This window comes from Chelmon rostratus, chromosome 8 (genome assembly GCF_017976325.1).
Source record: "Chelmon rostratus isolate fCheRos1 chromosome 8, fCheRos1.pri, whole genome shotgun sequence".
In the NCBI taxonomy this organism is placed as follows: Eukaryota; Metazoa; Chordata; class Actinopteri; order Chaetodontiformes; family Chaetodontidae; genus Chelmon; species Chelmon rostratus.
The window spans coordinates 20,267,978-20,288,237 of record NC_055665.1 but is presented as its reverse complement, the minus strand read 5'-3'; the positions used below and the strand labels follow the sequence as shown (position 1 = coordinate 20,288,237).

At 42.4% G+C, this 20,260-nt stretch overlaps 2 protein-coding genes across 4 annotated transcripts in view; one reads left to right on the top strand and one right to left on the bottom strand.

Annotated features, from left to right (window-relative positions):
- The first annotated feature begins 5,916 nt into the window (after nucleotides 1-5,916).
- Nucleotides 5,917-13,128, top strand: entpd3 (ectonucleoside triphosphate diphosphohydrolase 3). Its single transcript, XM_041941726.1, has 10 exons — nucleotides 5,917-6,038; nucleotides 6,238-6,375; nucleotides 6,753-6,870; nucleotides 7,125-7,284; nucleotides 8,154-8,313; nucleotides 8,412-8,639; nucleotides 9,242-9,505; nucleotides 9,617-9,736; nucleotides 10,441-10,578; nucleotides 11,370-13,128. Exons 1-10 carry the CDS (start codon nucleotides 5,925-5,927, stop codon nucleotides 11,556-11,558), a joined length of 1,629 nt encoding a protein of 542 aa, XP_041797660.1. The 5' UTR covers nucleotides 5,917-5,924; the 3' UTR covers nucleotides 11,559-13,128.
- Nucleotides 13,129-13,454: 326 nt separating this feature from the next.
- Nucleotides 13,455-20,260, bottom strand: part of LOC121609932 (RNA-binding motif, single-stranded-interacting protein 3-like) — a 112,331-nt gene continuing 105,525 nt past the window's right edge. For 2 of the 3 annotated variants that reach the window (XM_041941728.1, XM_041941730.1), the window contains 4 exons: nucleotides 17,762-17,878; nucleotides 17,366-17,452; nucleotides 16,783-16,907; nucleotides 13,455-15,996 (listed from right to left, as the gene is read on the bottom strand). In XM_041941728.1, coding sequence (XP_041797662.1) covers nucleotides 15,993-15,996; nucleotides 16,783-16,907; nucleotides 17,366-17,452; nucleotides 17,762-17,878 — 333 coding nt within the window. In that variant the 3' untranslated portion in view covers nucleotides 13,455-15,992. Of the gene's footprint in view, nucleotides 15,997-16,778; nucleotides 16,908-17,365; nucleotides 17,453-17,761; nucleotides 17,879-20,260 lie in introns of those variants that run through there. The other variant, XM_041941729.1, reaches the window with a different exon arrangement.

Genomic DNA, 20,260 nt, shown 5'->3' with positions numbered 1-20,260 from the left:
CTGCTGGATTACGGTGACAGAAAGTCAAGTCAGTGTCGGCTGCTTTTAACATTTGACAAAGACTATGAACATACAAAGCGTATGTTCATAATTGCCAGGGGCTAGATATCTTAAAGAAAACAAATGAAACAAGTTATGAAACAAATGTCTTTTAAAACATGTTTGCTTTTACAAATAATCTGATTTAGTTAAAGGTGCCCTGTGGAGTTTTTGAATGCTGTGCCACTGTGGAAGAGGGTTTTTGAGTGTGTGTCCCATTTCGTTTGTATGCACGTATGTGTGAAAATGTGGATTGTTTCACGATTTTCCATTAAAATACTGTTTGCAGTAATATGCCAAGAAAATATAATATAAATATTTGTTTTGCAAATATTTTGTGAGGAAAGAAATGCAGTCAAGAATACACACTGTAAAATTGTTTAGCCTCGATTTATTCAGCCGCCCTGATACCTTGCATTTGCCCCATATTGGTGTGAATTTTAACCTGGAGCAGCAGCAGCTCGCACTCCTAAAAATCAAGTCTAAGACGGCAACACTGGAGTGGACACACCTCAGTATCTGACTGGTTAGTAGTACTACAGCAATACCACTGTGCACGTTAAGTTCAGTAGGAGCTCTCTGCCTTCCTTCGATTTCCTCTCTCGGTGCAAATCTAATCTTCAACGTCCTGTTTTTCCAGCTCATTCAGACCAGTGGGTTTCAGGTCTCAGTTTAGGCAGCTAAAAATACCTTATCTTCATTCACCGTGCACTGAATCAGACATGCAATTCAGTTTGACCGGCCGCATCTGTGTCTTCTTTGTGGAAAGTCCAGATACCAGAAGACCACCCACAAGCTCAAATGTTGAGGAATCCACTGGTCATAGTAAAAAAAATAAAAATAAAAAAAAAGATGGGCGAAGCTGGAAAGAATTTCTGGTGTTAAACACAGAACATGGTGACGTACTTTTACTAGCACTGCACCATGTTTACTGTAACACCAGTGCTATAATGTTGTCTACAAAAACAATGACAAAAAACTATAATATGACTTCAAGAAAGTGCAGAATTGAAGTGAAGAGCCAGGTAGTAACCAGCTGTAAGATCCTCACACCCTCGAGTGTCGCTGACATTCCTCGTTAGCTTAGCTTAGACAAGCCTTAAGCCTGCAGTACAAGGCTTAGTTTGACAATTTAATTTACGGTCCTGTAGAACTGGACTCTTTTTCCTGAGCTACCAGTGCTACAAGACAGAGGGGCAGTGTGAGGGGGAGTGTGTGGGTGGGCACACACTTTCAGTTCACATTCAGTGTTTACTACAAGCTCCAAAAACACTGCATTGCATAGTTCCCTAAATGAAACTGGACAGTTATGATGAGGTGGACATACTCATTTCCTCAGAATGGATCAAGCTCCTCCAGACCCGCAGTAGACATTATACAACTGTTTCAGCCCCTGAGATGAGTAAATTGACTTTTATGGGCACAAGTGGTGGAGTGCCTCTGTATGGTAAGGAGAACAATGTGGTCATGAGTTTTTGTGGCGCTGCTTCCTGCGTTGAACATAAAGTGTAAATTGGTGAATGAGTATGGTTGGCGATGAATGGCTGAGTGATGGCCACAAGCTCTCGCTCTCACCCGGAGAAGCATCCTGGATCATGAGCTTCTTTACTGGGCAGCCACAGTATGTCAGAGTGGAGGCTGTGACACGCAAACTCCAGCGCAGCTCAAGGAACTGTTCTGACACTCTTCCTCTTCACATTTCACACCTCAGACTACAGTTTCCACTCTGGTTTCTGCTGCTCCAAAAGTTTTCCAATGGCTCGTCCATTGTTGGATGTATCAAGGAAGACAGCGAGCAGGAGGGGACTGCCAGAGGGGACTGCCAGAGGAACAGGAGGCCCCCTGTCTCACTTTTCATTCAGGAAAACCAAGAAGAGAGGGCGGATACAGATACTTTGGTGTCCAAATCATTAGCAAACTGGACTGGACACATAGTGCCCTCTCCAGGAAGGGACAGAGCACACTTCAGACAGTCACTCGGGTCCTTCAGTGTGTGCAGCAGGCCTCTGCATGTCCTCTACCAGCCCATAATAACCAGTACACTGGTCTTTGCTGTGGTGTGCGGGGGTGGTGGCATCAAGGCTGCAGAGGCCAAGAGACTCAACTAGTCTGGCCCCTCCCCCAATTCACACAACAGAGACACTTGACCCACCCACACTACTCTCCCTCTCTACTGACTTCATATTTGATCGTATCGTAATGAATAATTTAATTAACAAATAAAAAAGTGAATAAAGAAGTGGAGTGTTTTGATATGTGGTTGTTGAGGACTGTTAAAGTCTGAGTGGGTTGACGCTGTTTTGGCCATTGATCTGGACTTTGAAGGCCGATGCATTCGGACAACTCTCCACTCCACTAGTGGCATATTTGACAGACAGACACACATAAATCTCAGCAGTTCTCATGTTTCCAGAAAGTGCTACACGATCCAGACGTCCGTCTGCGTGCACATGCAAATACACACACTCATACGCACACACAATTAAAAGTACTCCTTCAGCTCTTTACTGCCGGCCTCAGAAAGCAAAACAAACATACTGCATTACAGCCATTTTCCGTTCGTTCTACTTTGTTTGGTAGATTAATGACTCATCGTTCTTACTGTGAGAACTTGAGCATAGCGTGGTAGTGCCAGTTTGCAGGCATCAACACATCTTTGATTGTTGGTACAGTGATCCCTCACTTTCCACCTCTCATTGTGCCTCAGTTCAAGCCTGTCAGATGGGAGCTGGCTTTGAGATAACCTGCACAGCGTATACTGAGCCACACTGCACTTTATCTTATTGATTACATCAATTGACTTTACCAGCGCTCCCCTCTCTCTTCTCACATTGTTTCATACATACACACAAGTATCTGTGCTTAATCATTGGACACAGACAGTGAATGCATCATTCACTGGCTGCGCCCTCCATACCGGCTTCACTGCTGTGGTGGGAGGGGTGAAATCTGTTTGGATAAATGGCTCCTCCCATGTTCACTCACTCCCTCGCTCTCTGTGTTGTTGGGGTACACCAGTCCTGTTCCTGTGGGCCAATCACTCTGTGGATCTCTCCCACACACAGCACACTCCCTGATAATCTCTGCTTCTCCCTTCCTTTGCTGCTCCCGTTTCCTGCTCTCTTTCTTCATCCCTTCTTCAGAGCCATCTCACTCCCACTCCCAACAAGGAACTACAAACCAGCTTTTCAAGGTAAGAAACAAACACACCTCTCTCTGTGTCACATGCATTATCTACCTGTTAGCAAACATTTATTTGCATCAAAGTTAATTCACCATGTGATTTGGTCTGTTGTGTTGTATCATTAATCTGATTCGCTGTGCATGCATGTGTTGCACTCAACCACTTTGTCATTGCTCCTCACCCTGACGAGGACCAGTCCTTGCAAGCAGAGGCACGAACGTGCAGATATGTGGGAGTTAATTTCCTGCTCCACATGGCTGCTTTAAAGAAAAAAAAAATTAAGCATCCTGCAGAAGTGAGGATTTTCATTCATAATACCAAACACAAGTGGATGTTTTGGTTGCTTTGCTCTAATCTTACTTTTCTAAATGCAAAATGATTTGTAGAAAAAGTGCAACTCTAAGTTTAGATGTTACAAACCAGAGGAGTGTAAGATTTTTGCACACACTCAGAAAAGGTTACCTGTCTCTGTTGCATTTACTATGTCTCCACATTTTGACGGTTTACAGCAGCCTGTGTGATGAAATGCAAATAAGAGCTTAGTCTGTGCTAGTTTATTGAAGTAAAAAACAATGTTTTGTTACATTAAAGGGAGAAGATGAATTACCCCTGCTGTAGTTGTAGTAAAGCACACATTCTCCACAAATATTGGTTACTAGTGTGTAATCTTGAACTATTTTAATAGACAACCACAGACAGTTACTGACATTGTTCATGCAATCTGGAGCCACCAGGACACTGATGTTAAAGACTAGACTAACCACCAGCTGGCCAGTGAAGCCAGACATCAATAAGCTCATGTTACTAGGTGCTTTTAAAGATGCTTTTTCTACAAACACATGCCTTTCTTCAGTGGGTGAAAATGATTGGGTTAGTTATAATCATAGCAATTATTCATGCACTTTAAAGCACAGTATAGTAATATCGCTTGTTTGCTATCTGTGTTGTGACACACAGCAACTCCTAAACTGGGAGAAACATGTTTTTATCATGGCAGCATGGTAGCATGTATTTTCATTTTCCAGTTCCATAAATATATCTCTGATGATCTCAAACCTCTGATTTGTCCTGTTTCTCATAAAAGTTCCTGCAGAAACTTGACAAAAAATTGCGCAGCAACCCTTTTACAAGCCTTAGAGCGGTGTTGGAAAATGAAACCGTCACACACGACGGTTAAGTGTCAAGCAGACTGATGACCACATCGGACAGAGTCATGACACATGCTTGTTGTCATGTCCCCAGGTTGTAATCACACCTTGTCTAACAGCTTTGCTTTGTTTTCGCAGCCGTTGCTGTGGTAACTCTAAATGCTGTAATTTAAAATAATAACAAACATTGTCAGTGCGGTGTTGTTACAGTCGGAGGACAGCAGAGCAGTCAGATATTTATTTTTCAATTTGTACAGCTTGAAAAGAAATTTAGAGAAAGAAGTAAGAAAAATCTGAGAGACGGAGGAGACAGAATTGTGGCGCTGCTTTACCTGCAGTCTGATAACATCACCTCTGATGAGGCTGAGGCAGCGCACAGGGCTCTAATTACAACGTCACTGATGAGGGCACACATGCCAAAAACACAGCATGATGCAGCAGTTTCAACACGTTCAAGCCAGGGATGGTTGAATAATGTCTTTTGCTGTCTCACTGTTTACATTCATGAATTCATTTCAAGACTTTACGAGGAATTTTATGCCATTTTCCTCCTCTCACTATTTTAAAATGAATTTATTCAGTCCTTGCTGTTACATAGCAGGGCACCGGTAAGCTTAGCTGTAGTTTTTAAATAGATGTATGTTATGTAAGTGAGGCATAAGCAGCATCTCAGGAAAATCAAATAAACCAGAAATTAGAATTTAAAAAAAAGGAGGGAGCTCAAGGGTGTGCTTCGTGTGCGTTTCATGTTACATGTCACTTCTCTATGACTACACGAGAAATGCATGTGTGAGTCTGCTGTAAGAACAACCGTCTGGCATATTGGAATTTCTTTTTTAACTTAGTTGGTGCTTGCATTTCCTCCATCAAAGCACACATGGCTGATCTGCTGTGAAACCCTTTTTTCGGTCATTGACTGTACATTTGAAATTCAAACAGAGCAGTTTCTTGCACGCTATGTTTGTAGACCAGATCAACATTTGACTGGAAAAGTCTTTTTCTGAGGTGAGTATTGTTTGACTGCCTGCAGCTCGACGTGAGGTGGGTTTGTTCTAGTGTTTTAGTGTTAGTACTTAGTGGCATGCGGTTTCCCTGTCCAGTGAGTTTGTATTGTATATGTTGTAATTTCGCTGTCCACCGAACAAGTTCTGCCAATCAGTGTTTTGAATTAGGTGATACATATTTCACCAGGAAGGTTGTAGTTATTGCCTTGAAGGCCAACTGCGCATTCCTCCGAGTTTGTATAACCAGCATGACCGAAACCTTTGAGCTTTTGAGGCTGATTCTGCAGCATCTCTCCTTGCTGGCTGTTGAACTGCTCTGTTCTTCGAGCCTGTTTTCTTCTTGCTGACTGGCAGCTGTTAGCACTTAATGTTGCCAGGAACTCCCAAAACTCTCTTAAATCACACCGTGAATCCTCACTTCACTTTCTTCAAAGGATCCTAAGCTCACAGAAGCTTCATTCACCTTCGCGGATCATAAAAAACATACAACAGAGTCCCATTTCATGTCGTTGCTTTGCGTATTTGCTGTAGATATGGGAAAGTGATCTCATGGCATTAAAGTGTCTCACTGTGGCTCTCATTGTCAAGTATTTTAACAGGAAGAATAATCCCACACAGCCATCATTTACAGCACTTTCCCCTCTGCCTTTGTTTCCTTTTATGGTATGTTTGTTAAACCTGTTGGTATTACTTAGTCCATCAATACTATTAATGCTGCAACATCTTTTTCCAGCTTAAAGTAAATAAAGTGTACTATTATTGCTCATCATCACTTTTCAGACCTCTCTTCATGTCATCACTTTGAGAGCTGAAATGCTTTTAGTGAGAACCACACTTCTTTTTTTCTTTTTTCTGCTAACAGGAAATGGCTTCCAAACGCCAAATGGGCTACAAGTGTCGCATAGCAGTGGTGCTGCTTCTCCTCTTGGCCAGTATTGCTGCCCTCGTTGCCGTTGCCGTCATCCAGGACACCTGGAAGTCTAAAGAGTACACCTTAGAGGTGAACACATGCGCGCACAAACACCCGGGGATGCACGCATGAGGTCGTGGGAAATGCCGCTTGGCTGCAGATCTTCACTTGAACACAGTAATAGTACATAACAGTTCTCCAAACACATGTATACACAGAGAGAGCGACCGTATACAAACACACACTCCCACACACTCTCAGCTGTGAATGCGATGCTAGATGCAATCCAGATGTCAGGGTCAAGGTAAGAGGTTTTCTGCCGGTATGATAATGGATAGCAGACTTGGTGGACCATGTGTGGTGGAGCTGGAAGGGCGGCGGAGGTCACAGCAGCATCTCTGTACTTGAACTGAAATGAAATATTTGACCCAGCGACATGATTGTTGTGCCTTTCTCCTCCCCTTCAGTATGGCATAGTGATAGACTCGGGCTCATCTCGTTCCAATGTGTACCTGTACGAGTGGCCAGGGGAGAAGGAGAATGAAACAGGAGTGGTGACTGAGATAAAGAACTGCAGAGTTGCTGGTGAGTCTTTGCCTCTAAAACAAGAAGGGCGCACTGAAGCTTTTGCATGTTAAATTTCCACATTTTCTAGAAGTGAGTTTTAAAAAAATGAAATTTGAGAAGCACAGTTTGGAAGAGAAAAATGAAAGCCAAAGCCTACTCAGTGTTTATATAACTGACCAAGCCAGAATGTTAGAAAGGGTTTAACTCCGGCACATTACCTGATGTGTTTTAGAGTCTGTGCTTGAGAATCTGATTCGGCCTTGTGCCTGCAGGTAATGGCATCTCAGAGATGAAAGTTGACCCACAGAAGGATGAAGCATCGTGGAAAGCGTTCCAAGTCTGCATGGACGAGGTCATCAAAGCCGTTCCTGCTGAAAAACACAAAACCACACCCCTCTTTCTGGGAGCTACTGCTGGAATGAGACTGCTACAGTAAGAAAGAGTCAAAATTAATTAGCTTTGTGGTATTTTCTCGGCATTACTTATCATGTATGGCAGAGTGACAGGGAGGAATTTAACCCGGCGGATGACCACATAGTTTTCCCCAAAGACATCGGGAATTAAAACGTGTTGAGACTGCTGGCTGGGGCAAAATTCAAGAGCTCAGATTGTGTAACAGTAATGCTGGGAAGTGCAAATAAGGGGCCCTCATACGTGAGATGCTAACTGAGCTTTAAAGGTCATAACATTAATGCTGCTGATGTCACTCTGCTCTACTGTCACCACCTGTGCTGGTTCAACAAGACACCTTAATGTAGAAATCAAAAGTCCAGCACAGATCACATTTCAACAGGTTTGTTGGGTTTTGTTTGGCTTGCTCTTGTTTCATAGAGTATATGTGTAAACACTCCGTATGCACATGTGACACTAATTCTGGCTTTAAATCCAAAGGATGTTTTTATTGATGCTGGTATTATAGTTAACATTTTGTGAAATGCGCTTATTTGCTTTTTGCTCTCAGCTTAGTTTAGCCTGGCATAGAGGCTGACTCTGGACCTCACTGTGTTTGTTTTTTTGTAGGCTTAAACAAAGGAGATATAATTAATGAGCTATAAAGTTGATGCCTTTTGTTACCTTTGATCAGAGCCAAGCTAACTGTTTCCTCTTGCCTTCAGGCTTTATATTAACTGTCCTCTCTATAGGTTCATAGGTAGTGTACAGACATGAGTGATATAATCAAACTCGTGGCAAGAGTGCGAAAAAGTGTCTTTTAATGACACTGATTCCATTTTCCACTGCTGCTGACTACTTTAATTTCCAGTAAGATCTGTATTTTTTTTCTTTTTCTGTTTTGCTGTCAGTGAGATGAATGAAAACAGGTCCAATGAGATCTTGGCGAGTCTCACAGAATACCTGAGCTCTCTGCCTTTCAACTTCCAAAACGCTTCCATCATTAGTGGTCAAGAAGAAGGGCTGTACGGGTGGGTCACCGTCAACTACCTCATGGGAAACTTCCTGGAGGTGAGGCACTGTGCTTTGAACATGAAAAAAAGAAGAAGAAGAAAACAACGCTGCTTCACAAACACGGCCATCGCTAACCTTTTCCTTCCTGCTTGCAGAAAAACCTGTGGAACGCCTATACACGCCCAGAAGGTGCAAGGACTGTGGGGTCCATGGACCTCGGCGGAGCATCAACGCAAATCGCTTTTGCAGTCCAGGATGATCTCATGGGGCCTGACTACTTGCATGTCAAACTGTACGGTTATCCTTACAATGTCTACACACACAGTTTCCTCTGCTATGGCAAAAATGAGGCTGAGAAGAGGGTTCTGGACAAAGTGATCCAGGTATGCAGTTTTTCTTTTCATTTTTAGGTGTGTGTGCAGAAAAAAAACGGGCCTATCGTTGAAGTTCATATCTCCGGGGCTTCCTTTCTGAGCCTGCTCCCTGCACACTATACGTTCCTGTGCTCACGTTTAAGTGCTTATGCGTGGCATATGCAGCTGTGGGAAAGTGTGCTTTTTCTGTATACGTACATGTGCAGGCTAAGAAGCCATTAATGCCCAGTTAAGAATTGATTGGTGAGTTTCTAACTGGCAAAGGGAGACAACTCAAGAATGCATTATGTCATAAAAAATATCGATCGGATGGGGAATGTCATCGAGCTGCTCTGTGAGAAATGCATTATTTTACGCAGCTCATGGCTAAACTAATGCTAACTGTAGCTGGAGAATATGACAGTTACATCAGGATCAGTAATTCACGTCAATAAGTCATGGTTCATATGTACAGACAGTGTCTGTATATGCATAAATAATACTGCCCAAACTCTTCCCTCTTATCTCCTCCTCTCATGCCTCTTCCTGTTCCTCTCTTACTTCTAGTTTTTATTTCCTGCCCATCCTTCATTCCTTATTTTGACATTTTCCTCCGCCTCTTAACGTTCCAGGAATCATCTGACCCAGACTACATCATTAACCCCTGCTACCCCGAGGGTTTCAATATCACCATGAAGGCCTCGTCCATTTATGACACAGAGTGCACAAAGAAACCAAAAGGCTACAACCCGGACCAAGAACTCTTCATGGTGGGAGCCGCCGACTCAGACAAGTGCGGGAGCTTAGTGCAGTCCATGTTTGATTTCAAGACATGTTCGTCACCCCAGTGTTCCTTTGACGGCGTCGAGCAGCCACCCGTCACCGGGGATTTTATGGTAACTCACGGTGCAAATAAAATAACAATAAGAAATAAAGTAATAAGAGTAACGTACCAAGAAGATAGAAAAAAAAAGACTCTAATGTGTATTTCCTACTGTTTCTGCCAGGCATATGCAGGATTCTTCTACACTTCGAGGGCGCTGATAAATAGACTGATAAACAGCACGGCAGATCTCGATCAATTCAAAGCCTCAGTTAGGAAATTCTGCCACACACATTGGACAACGGTAAGTTCTTCCAATTGGTTTGCAGCTAGTAGTAATATAGTATTAAGAGGTGGAGCGAGAAGAGACGAAAGAGGATTTATGAAGAAAAAATGCAGAAAAATGCAGAAAAAAGTTTGGGATGGGCTGAAATGTAGAAAAGAAACAGAAGTGCAGACGTCAACAAATAAAGAAAGACGCAAACACAAACAGTAATAGGTAGAAGTGGTTATAGTTGAAATTATGCAGCAGTGACATGTAATAAAAGCAGTAGTAGCCACTCATAGCACAAAGGTCAACCACATTCCTTTGCAGCTTTGAGATCGCTGCCTCAGGTGTGCTGAGCTGTGGGGTAACGTTTTCCGTTCTGTAGGTTAGTGTTGGTTAAAACATGATGTCAAATGATGTGCACTTACCTGCAACTTAACATCCTAATATGCATCAAACTTACACATACAGATCCTCTTTGGCAGGGTTGTAAAGAATATTTTTACTGTTGCAGGGGCTCTGTAGACGTATCAAACTCTAAAACAGCTGCACAATATCTTTGCAAAAATCAGTCTGAGATCAGTGTTGGTCACATGTTGTTTCCTCTCTGTCTTGTCTTGAGTCTAAAGTGTTTCAGCTGAATTTCGACTAAAACGCTGACATTTGCTTATTCTCATTCAGTTTCATTCATTCTTCCTAATCACAGGCTACGCTCTGATCTTTGCTTCTCTTCCTTTCAGCTAAGGGAAGAAAAGACATGGATCTCTCCCAAGTACCTCAGGACGTACTGTTACGCAGGTCACTATGTCTTGACTTTGCTGGCAGACGGATACAAGTTTGACAAAGAGACCTGGAAAAACATTAACTTCGAAGAAAAGGTTGGTTGAACAAAAGTTTTCACCAAGACACTACTTGCACCCACTGCTCCCTTCTGTAATTGAGAATACATCCATCAGACGTACTGTGGCAGTTTGATGAGAGTTGCTGAGCTTTAACAGTCTCTTGTTCAGGCGCTCAGAAGCCTTTAACATACACAAATGTGAATGAGGCCACCCGCAGTGACCTATAAAAGATGGACGGCTGACATGCCGATTATTTGCACTCAGAAAGTTGAGGCCAGAGTGAAAGGCAGGCAATGTATCGCTCCAGGACGCCCTGAGGACACGGAGCGGCTCTCACAATGGAACTCCCTCAGCAGAAGGGGATTCCTTGTGTCTGTGTTTCTCATGAGTCATAACGATAGTAGCCATTAAAAGGGCGCACATTACAGCCGCAGTGTCCAAATTGCCTGGCGGTTACCCTTTCGACTTGATCGCAAAACGTTCCTCAACTGCTGGCGGTGCTCACAATTTCCACTCCCACCAACAACGGCGTTAGTGTGCACCGTTTAGTTTAGTGCCTCTGGGCTGTCTGGGAGTCCCAAGGTCCTTTAGAGGAAGTTACAAACAGACACACTTATTTGCAGGGGTGTTCTCTGGGTGTTATGACTCATCTTTTGCCCTGGAGCTGCAATCATGCATTTTAATGACAGGACTGTTTATGCTTTCAGCTTCTCTAGACACGCAAAGTGATGTATTGTCTGACGAGAAGCACGTAGCCCTGACAAAATACTCTGTACAGCATGATGGTTCACAGTGACAACATGGAAAATCTCTTCTTTTCTCTTCAGATAAAGGCAACCAGCATAGGTTGGAGTTTGGGCTACATGCTGAGTGTGTCCAACATGATCCCGTCCGAAGTGAAAGAAATCCCCCCCATGACAAACCCCGTGTTCGCCGGCCTTATATTTCTATTTTCAGCACTAACCATTATAACTGTCGTCATAGCTTTCATCATCCTCGTTCGCGCCTGCTTCTGAGAGCGCAAGTTACAAAGGGAATGATCTGCCACGGTAAGCCTCGGAGGCTGCTGTAATCCTGTCAGTAGCACTACAGTAGCATGTAGCAGGACACTTAAACTGAAAGTTACTAATGAAAAGGTTTTGGGTTTTTTTTTTCATCCTGAGCCAGTTACTGCCTTCTGTTTCAATTATTAGAGTTTGTAAACACCTCAAAATGAAAGCTGTGCATCCCAAAAGTGTCTCTGAGTCTCCGAGCTAGCTTTACATGAGAGACTGGTTTGATTAAGACAGTAAAAAACACTAAAAAGAAAACACTGTAGTTGATTTTGTACCTCAGGGAAACTTACAGATTTAAATAATTTGTTTTTTTAAGTTTACTTTTTAGTTTACATGCACATCTGTGCAGTCTTACAATACTCACAACATGCTCAGAATGAACCCTCAGACAAAAGCAATGAGCTTTTCACTCATGATTGTTTTTCCTGTATTCTACATGTAATCACACTGAATTGATCTGCTTCACTTACAAAGTGAAAGCACTTTGCTGCAGCTCTCTTGTAGTATTAGAAGTGTTATTGCAGCGTTTTTTGCTTGAAGTGTGCAATGTAGCATTTTTTCTTTATGGTTTTTGCAAACTAAATACATGTTACATGAAGCCATTTTTTAAAGCATATTTGCAAACAATTAATAGTTTTAAATGCAAGTTTATCTTTATTTTCTGAGTTTCAGACAGCAGCCAACTGGTCACTGAAAATTATTTAGTACTACAACAGGTCCAAGTGTGTTGTTTTTTCATATTTGTATACTAACCGTCCCACATAGTACTTTGTGCCTCGATTCTGTACTCTGAGAACAGAGTATTGTCAAATAAATATTATGTAATTGGTTGAATTGGAGATGAAGGTCTAAAAATAAACAACATCTTTAGAAGTAAATGTGGTGTTGAGGATAAATCCTGTCAACACTGACAATTCACACAGCTCCAGTTTTCAGGACAGGTTACACTTGGTGTTATTTATATGTTGTGAAAGATGTCTGATTGTCTCCACGTGCAGCCTTTGATGAGAGATGTATTTCCATCAGCAGAGACTAGTTTACAGATGTCCATGTTCATTCTTTTAAGGGGGCAGAGAGGGAACAATGAATCTGACTGACTGTCTGAGCTGTGTATGCAACACTTGATTAGCACATTCAGAACATGTAATTGGTCGGTGACTGGCAGGTTTTACAAGATTAGACTTTCTCCACTGTCCTTGTTATCATTAAATGAGTTTACTTGAGGTAAAGGCATTACAGAACTCTACAGATCTACAGTGAAAGAGTGATTTCTTCGCAGAGATATCCAGCGTCATTTCTGATTTATTTCTGGAATAACAATGTGTGTGTGTGTGGTTTTTTGTTTTTTTTTTACATTCTGTAAACATGGTAATTTACTTGTTAGCTTTTTCCATAATACTGTTGTCTTTGTGCTGGAGTTGAAGTATGTGGATTATGCATGATTCTCATGTGATGCACTGACTGCCCTGGTCCTGTTTTGATAATAATTCTCTCTCTATTCAGTAAATAATAAACTTACCTACTAACTGTACCCTTTGTGGCTGTTGTATGAGACAGAGGCGGCCGTCTTACTTCATAACATACCTTATTGATGAAATTACCTGAGCACAGCATTTTACTTCATTTAAAACTAAATATTTAAATTCTTCTCCAAACCTAAATTATTAATGAACAGAGAAGACATTAAAGTACAATGTCTCTGTGGGTGACCTGCTAAAATCATGACAAACAAAAATAAAAATCAAAGACATGCAGCCCACCCACCAATAATCTTTCACCCCATCTCATACTGTGTGCTACAGTGCCCTCTAGTGGTACTGCAATGCACCTGCAGAATACACAAGATGAGTATTGACTGTTTGAAACATTTTTTTATTGAAAGATTTGTCTAAAAAGAAACCAAAAAAAGAAAAGAGACATTTGAAACTACAGCAATATCCACTGGTTCTACAGACACTCTCAGAATCACAATTTGAAAGACATGGGAGGCATGTGACCAAGCAAATAAAAAAATAGCATCATCAAAGTTATTTCTGTTGCATCTTCTTTTACACACCTGTACAAAAAAAAGATCTCATAAATATTACTTTTGTTCTCGCTTTCTCTACTTTCTCTCTTCTTTCCATAATTTATTTTCCCATAGAGGTTTGTATCTGCTTGATTTTGGTTGAACCATGCTTTGTCTGTGTGTCTGTCCGTCCGTTCCTCCTTCTCCATTAGTTTCCTTTCAGTTAGGGGTCAGGTAGGATGGGGCCTCAAAGGTGTGACCTCAGAGCCAGTGTCAGCCAGTTAAAGTCCACAGAGTGTTTTCTTTGTTGTTTTTTGTTCTCAACTCAACGACGCTCTCTTACTCAGTACAAATAATGCCGATTCTTATTTCCAGATTGAATCTATCAAGAGAGTCGCATGTTTTTGTTTTTCAAGGGCTGCAACCAGGAACAGGAACTTCTTTCATTTGAACAAGACATGAGGGATGCTCAAGTCCTGGGGAGCAATTAACTGTCTTTATCTTGGCTTAAAATGGTCAATTGCTGTAATTCTGGAGGTGTACCTCTCCCACACCCACTCAACACAAGACAACCGAAATCCTCAGTAATGAAAAGTATTTAGCAGCTCACACATCATAATCAATTCTCAAAAAAGACCAAAAAAAGAAAAGAAAAAGGCAACACAAAAAGAAAAGAGAAAACAAAATGTCTGTCCTTTAAGAATGTACATAAAATGAAATGATTTCATTCAACTGAAAAATGCCCGTTCCTCTAGCAGAGATCATCGGCCTGCTCACATTTTAAATGGCTTGTGTTTGGCAAGACAGCGGCGTAAAAACAGTTTGTTTTATGTACTGACACTTCAAAATAATGACATGTAGAGCGTTCTGGCAAGCCGTCATCATGACTTACAGCATGCCAGTGGATTTGAGATTGGTCAATGCAGCCTGGAGCGGGTGTATTCCACAGGATATAATCCATTTTCAGCCTCTTTAGTACACCAACTTATTCCCAGTAACATACCTACCTCCTCCGCTTTCCACAGGGTGTCTGGTCTCTTGACAGATGCTGCAGCGCCACTTTAGATCAACAGCATGTTTGATCATGTGACGAACAAAGCACCTCAGAGCACACTCTTCTGGTTGAGGCAGTTGTGTTAAAGACCTACTGCATGTTCTCAGTCACCGGTAACATCATCGCACACATCAACAGCATAACAAGCAAGCAAAATCTCAGTTTGAGTGGTGAAAAAATAAAGAAAAAGCAACACAAGGAAGATCTCTTTACTACCTAGTTTCTTCATCTTTGGTATAAAATATGCCACCTGTAGGCTGCTTTTGTTCAACAGTTAAGAAAGACTCAAGAAACTGTCAACAGTTTTACTAAAACTATTGCTTTTTGCACATTTAAAAATCCTAGCTTTTTTTTCCGCCTTTTGTCAAAGTCAGAAATGTTCCATTTTTTTTTACTTTTCTCTTTGCAGTGAGACAAGGAAAGCAGGCAAAGCAAAAACGTTTTGATGCTCAAAAGACTGCAATCAACCCCCCCCCCAAAAAAACAAAAATACAAATGTGATGGACGAACAGAACTTTTACCCCATGATTGAACTTAACTGCATTTTCCAGGAAGCAGTGGAATGACCCTTCCCACAAGTCGCATTAAAGAAGATTTTTTTTTCCTACCAACCAACATCAGCTGCACTGCACCACATAATTTAAAATCATTGTCATACAAATACAACCTTATTTTTTATCCTGTACAGATAGCTTTGTAGATTTCTTCTCAGATCATTCAACCAGTCTTTTTTTTTTTTAATAATTCAACACTATGGAAACTTTTTTCCCAAAGTTTGAGAAAATTAAGGCAATAAAGATTTACGAAAACATTGATATTCTAGAAAACTACTCAAATAATAAAAAGAATGAAAATAATGTAGCTTAATATCAAAGGAAGACAATCTGCTGTTTTTTTTTTCTTGACTTTGCTTCCCTCTTTTTTTAATAAAAAAAGTTTGAAAATCTACCTGCACATTCAAATGTTCTTTTTTTCTGTACAGCTTGTTGGTTGAGTTTACATTTCAGTCTATGTCTTCTCTGTTTCCTTTGGAGGCAAAGTCCAGTCTCACAGTGAGAAATGATAAACTCAAAGTTGCAGACTGTGTTTGATTTCATTGTCCTCAAGTTCAGCAAACCTTTTCTCGGTTCAACCAGGTAAGAAATATAATTGATTTTTTTTTCTTCATTTTGTCTTTTATTTGGTGCCTGTGCACAGTGGAAGCATTCTCCCCTCAGTGTTGCCCATGTCACCTCTTTTTTTCTCCCCCGTTTCATTTTGATTCTCTCTGTGTCTCCAGCGCCTCAGTGCAGTCCTTCTAAAGGCAATGCAGCAATGATTCCTACCAATCTTGTTATCTAAAGGAGACAGAAAAACAAGTCAGTGAAAACAGGTTGACTGAGGAAACTGTTGACAGTGTTACTGTTTCTAAAGCAGGCACAACATTCTTTGTCCGACCGCTGCGTGTGCAGGAAACCACCAGCAGCTTATCTAGGAGCCAGAAAAACAAGACGAATAAAAAAGATAAAAATGGGCAGGGAGTGTTTTACAAGCAAAGCTTGACATGATTCTGTGACCGAAGCAACCAGAAATTGGCTTGAAAGTTTGTCTATGAAACAAATACATGCTGTAGTCTTCTAATCATATATACGCACTATTCAACATGATGTATTAACTTACAAATCACAGCATTAGCAAACACATTTTGGGAAATATGCTTATTTGTTTCTTGTTGAGAGCTTGATGAGAAGATCGATACCTGTCTGTATGGTAAATATGAAGCTCTGGCCAGCAGCTGGTTAGCTTAGCTTAGCATAAAGACTGGAAGCACAAGGAGACAGCTAGCCAAGATCGAACAAAATCAGCCTAACAGCATCTCTAAAGCTCACTGCCAGGTCCCATTGCTTCCAGTCCTTTAAGAAACTTGAAGGGTTTACTTGGGTATGTTAAACCTGCACACTATCTAAATCCCACCTTGGGATCCATCCACCTTTCTACTCTCAACAGAGCTGACACTACTGGTTCCATCAATTTAAAACAAAACCTGAAAAAAAAACTGACAGTGCAGCTCAGGGGTAATATAACAATAACTCTGTGCCAGCTGCACAGTGGTGCAAAAACAAACGTCTATTTACAACACTCACTTAGACTGCTGGTAAGAGTAGGCTGTGGCATGATCTCCTGTATTCTCCACTGATAAAGGCTGCTGCCCGCTGGCGTCCTGCGAGGAGGGGGCGGCTGTCTGTGGAGGTGGGTCTGTCACCACGCCCTGACACCAGAAACACAGTTACAGAAACTGTCACCCTCAGACAAGTGAGGTGAGCTGAGGACTCTCTGTCCCACGAAGCACTGACAAAAAGTTCACTGAGAACATCCGAAAAGTTTAGCAAAGACAAGAATTCACACGGTATCGATTAAAAGTGAAGGGTTCAACTTCTTCTGGCAGACTCGGTTTTAATTTCTGGTGCTCATTTTAGAATTCGATAATAGTTCCTCTGGCCTTTGGGGAATGAGTACAATTAGTGGCAATGTCTCACCCTGGATCACACAGACACAATGTAATTCTGCAGCATTATGAACTACAGCATCCTTTACTAGCATCTAATTTATCTGAGAGGCACAACACAATATTCAAGTCAAGTCAGGCATGTCAAGCCCGTGCATGGGCCGCTGTATGGAGTTGGAGAAACCAGAATAAAGTCAACAACAACTACTTTTTGTCCTTACTTCCACTGTGATGGCAGAGGCAGGCACTGCAGTGTACTGGGGAATGTAGGTTCCTTGCATAGGAGCAGCGGCTGCAGCAGGCATGTACTGCAGAGAAAAGGACGGGCAGAGACAATATCACAATATAGACACAAACAATATGTCCTCTAGGATGTCTGGGTTAAAAGTACTGTCTGACATTCCCTGAGACGTTTCACAACACATTACATCATTTGTTTGGTCTCAGAGTCGCTGCACATTTCAGCCATTTCCATGTGTGTGGCTCTGTGAGATCATTTCAATTACAGCTGAAACCTCTACTGACTAATTATATGACAGAAATTACAACTCACACACACACATGGATGCATGCATGCAGAGCAAGATGGTTTGGAGGAGGTAAAAGCTGAGACTCACGGTGCCTGAAGTGCCCAGAGACAGGTGGTTCATCTGCTGGGTGAGAGGAGCCATTACACTGGAGGGGTGGAGCGACAAACTGGGCTCTATGGCCGCGGCTGGGGTGATCACAGCACCCTGAGGCAGGGAGGAAGGACACATGCCCGGCTGGGTTAGAGACACGCTGCACACTGTGAACAAACTGCTACGTCCGGTCATTAAGCATCGAACGACAAAGCAACCAGTCCGCTCAGTGTAACAAACACTTCATGAAGTTCAGCTGAACAGACACAATTAAAGGTGGAGATGAGAGGTTATGACAGAGCTAGATTTATGGGTAAAGAGCGAGGGATGGATAAGAGGCATCTGAAGGGGAACAGTTTTGAGAAATACTCTTATTTTCTTTCTTGCCGCGAGATAGATGGGACGATCACTTCTTTCTCCGAAGCTACAGCAAGGACAGGATTAGCTTAGCTAAGCCTAAAGAATGGAAGAAAGAGGAAAGTCGTCCTCTCTTCAAAGGTAAAATCCACCTACAATAAAAGCACCTCGACACCTCACTAATTTGTTTGCTTTTTTGTTTAATTTGTACAAAAAGTGTAAATTGGAGGATTATGTGCTATGCTGTTTTGTGGCTGTGATCCGCTGTCCAAGCGGATCCAGATTACTGAACAAATGAGTGGTAACGTGTTCGTTTGGGAGCTATGGAGGTGCTGATTTCTTTTACTTTTTGACAGAGCAAGGCCAGCTGTTCCTCCCCTGCTTCTCGTCTTTATGCACCGCACATGCAGCTATAGTAGAAATACTCGAGTAGCAAAAAAGCTTCCAACCCAGTTAAGTTTGATGACTGCAAATGGGTTGACTTTGTACACGGCAGTGCAGCCAGTCAGCCGGCTTTCCAGGCAGGCTTGACAGAGCACGCTTCTGAGTGGAGGAGAAAAGCTTTTACTGTAAATCTCTTCAATGTGACGGGCTTTGATGCCTCCTAACACCTTGATGCGCTAAGCTCTACATTTCCAGTACGGCTCCTCCACAGACCCAACAGCTCTGTATAGATTTAATAGGAGCCTCCTCGCACAGTGCGCCGAGACGCCTGGCAACATCCCTGCAGAGGTAAACACCGTTCATTTGTGATAGCCGTTTAACTACACTTCCCATGAGCACAGACAGCATCAGTGGATAGGTGTCGGTATCGCTTCGGAGAGCAGTCGGCGCTTCTGTAGCGGCGCGTCCAGGCGGGATGTAAGAAGAACGCAGGTATTAGATTTAGGTGTTTTAGGCGCCAGCTCAGCTGTGTGCCAGTCGTCTTAACAGCTCTGTATCTGCAGGGCTTCTCAGGGAGGCTTGCAACAACACAAGCACGCATAGGTAAGCACGCACACACACACACACACGCACACACACACACACACACACAAAGTAATGAAAGTTCTAGCTGTGTGAAGTGTTCCTCTTGAAGGCACATACAGTCTGTCAGAGCTTTCACAGTTGCGAATCTGTAAGTAAAGATCTTTATGTCTGCAAGATTTACAGGGGTGCACACACACACACACACACACACAGAATAGACAGCGGTTGTCAGAGCTGTTAACAGTGGTGATTGCTCTTCCTCCTGACTGCTGTCTTTATAGGGAGATCTGTTTGAAGAACACAGCCGCACAGCCATCAGAAATGCTCTGTCAACGCTGTCCTCCACATCACAAGTGAATGACTGGCACCTGTTCTACACACACGCTCGCGTATCTATACACACACTCAGAAGCATCCACACACAGACGCATCAACAGATCTGCCCACGAATGAGCACAAAGCCTTGGCTCCAGCAGGTAGATTTAGTAGCCAGAATCTAGCTTAATACCCAAGCTTTTCATCCATCTACTGTATATAATACGTTCTCTCGCTTAATGATTTCTCATCCTCCCTCGCGCTTTCTCTCGCTTCATCCAATATCACAGCAGGCTCCCAAGCAGAGAGAGAGCAGCATAAAGCAAAAGGAAATCCACAATGACTAATTGTCTGCTCTGATTTATAGCTGTACATGTGTCAGGCTCGCAATCTCCGTGTGTGTCTGCATGCGGACACTATGCACTGGCTTGTGTGTGATGAGTGTGTAACACTCCGAGGTACAGCGTGTGAGTGTGTGTGTGTGTGTGTTAATGTTTGTATCAGACGTTTTTTTTTTCCTGGGGTAAGCAATAAATGAGTGCACAAGACAGACAGCTATCTTTTCCCTAAGGACAGGAGAGGGAAAAATACAAGATCTGCCTCAACTTTGAACTCGCTCTTTCTCTCACTCTCTCCCTCCTCTCTTCCTCTCCTCCCCGTCTTTTGCTGTCATTCTTCCAGTCAAGAAGTGAAGCTGACTAGCAGAATGCTGCAGGCACCGTGCGGCATCAAATACTCAGTATTAGTGGTAATGACACCCGTTTATCGAGAAAACCACTAACTGCTGCTGGTGTGACGGGAGCTCGGTGCCTGCGAGCGGGCGAAGGATGTGAACCGGCATTGTTTGCTCTCTCT

Coding starts and splice junctions, on each gene's coding strand:
- entpd3 (XM_041941726.1), top strand. CDS start 5,925: ATGGCATTAAAGTGTCTCACTGTGGCTCTCATTGTCAAGTATTTTAAC. Junction 9,506..9,616: donor CCGTCACCGGGGATTTTATG/GTAACTCACGGT, acceptor TGTTTCTGCCAG/GCATATGCAGGATTCTTCTA. Junction 10,579..11,369: donor ACATTAACTTCGAAGAAAAG/GTTGGTTGAACA, acceptor TTTTCTCTTCAG/ATAAAGGCAACCAGCATAGG.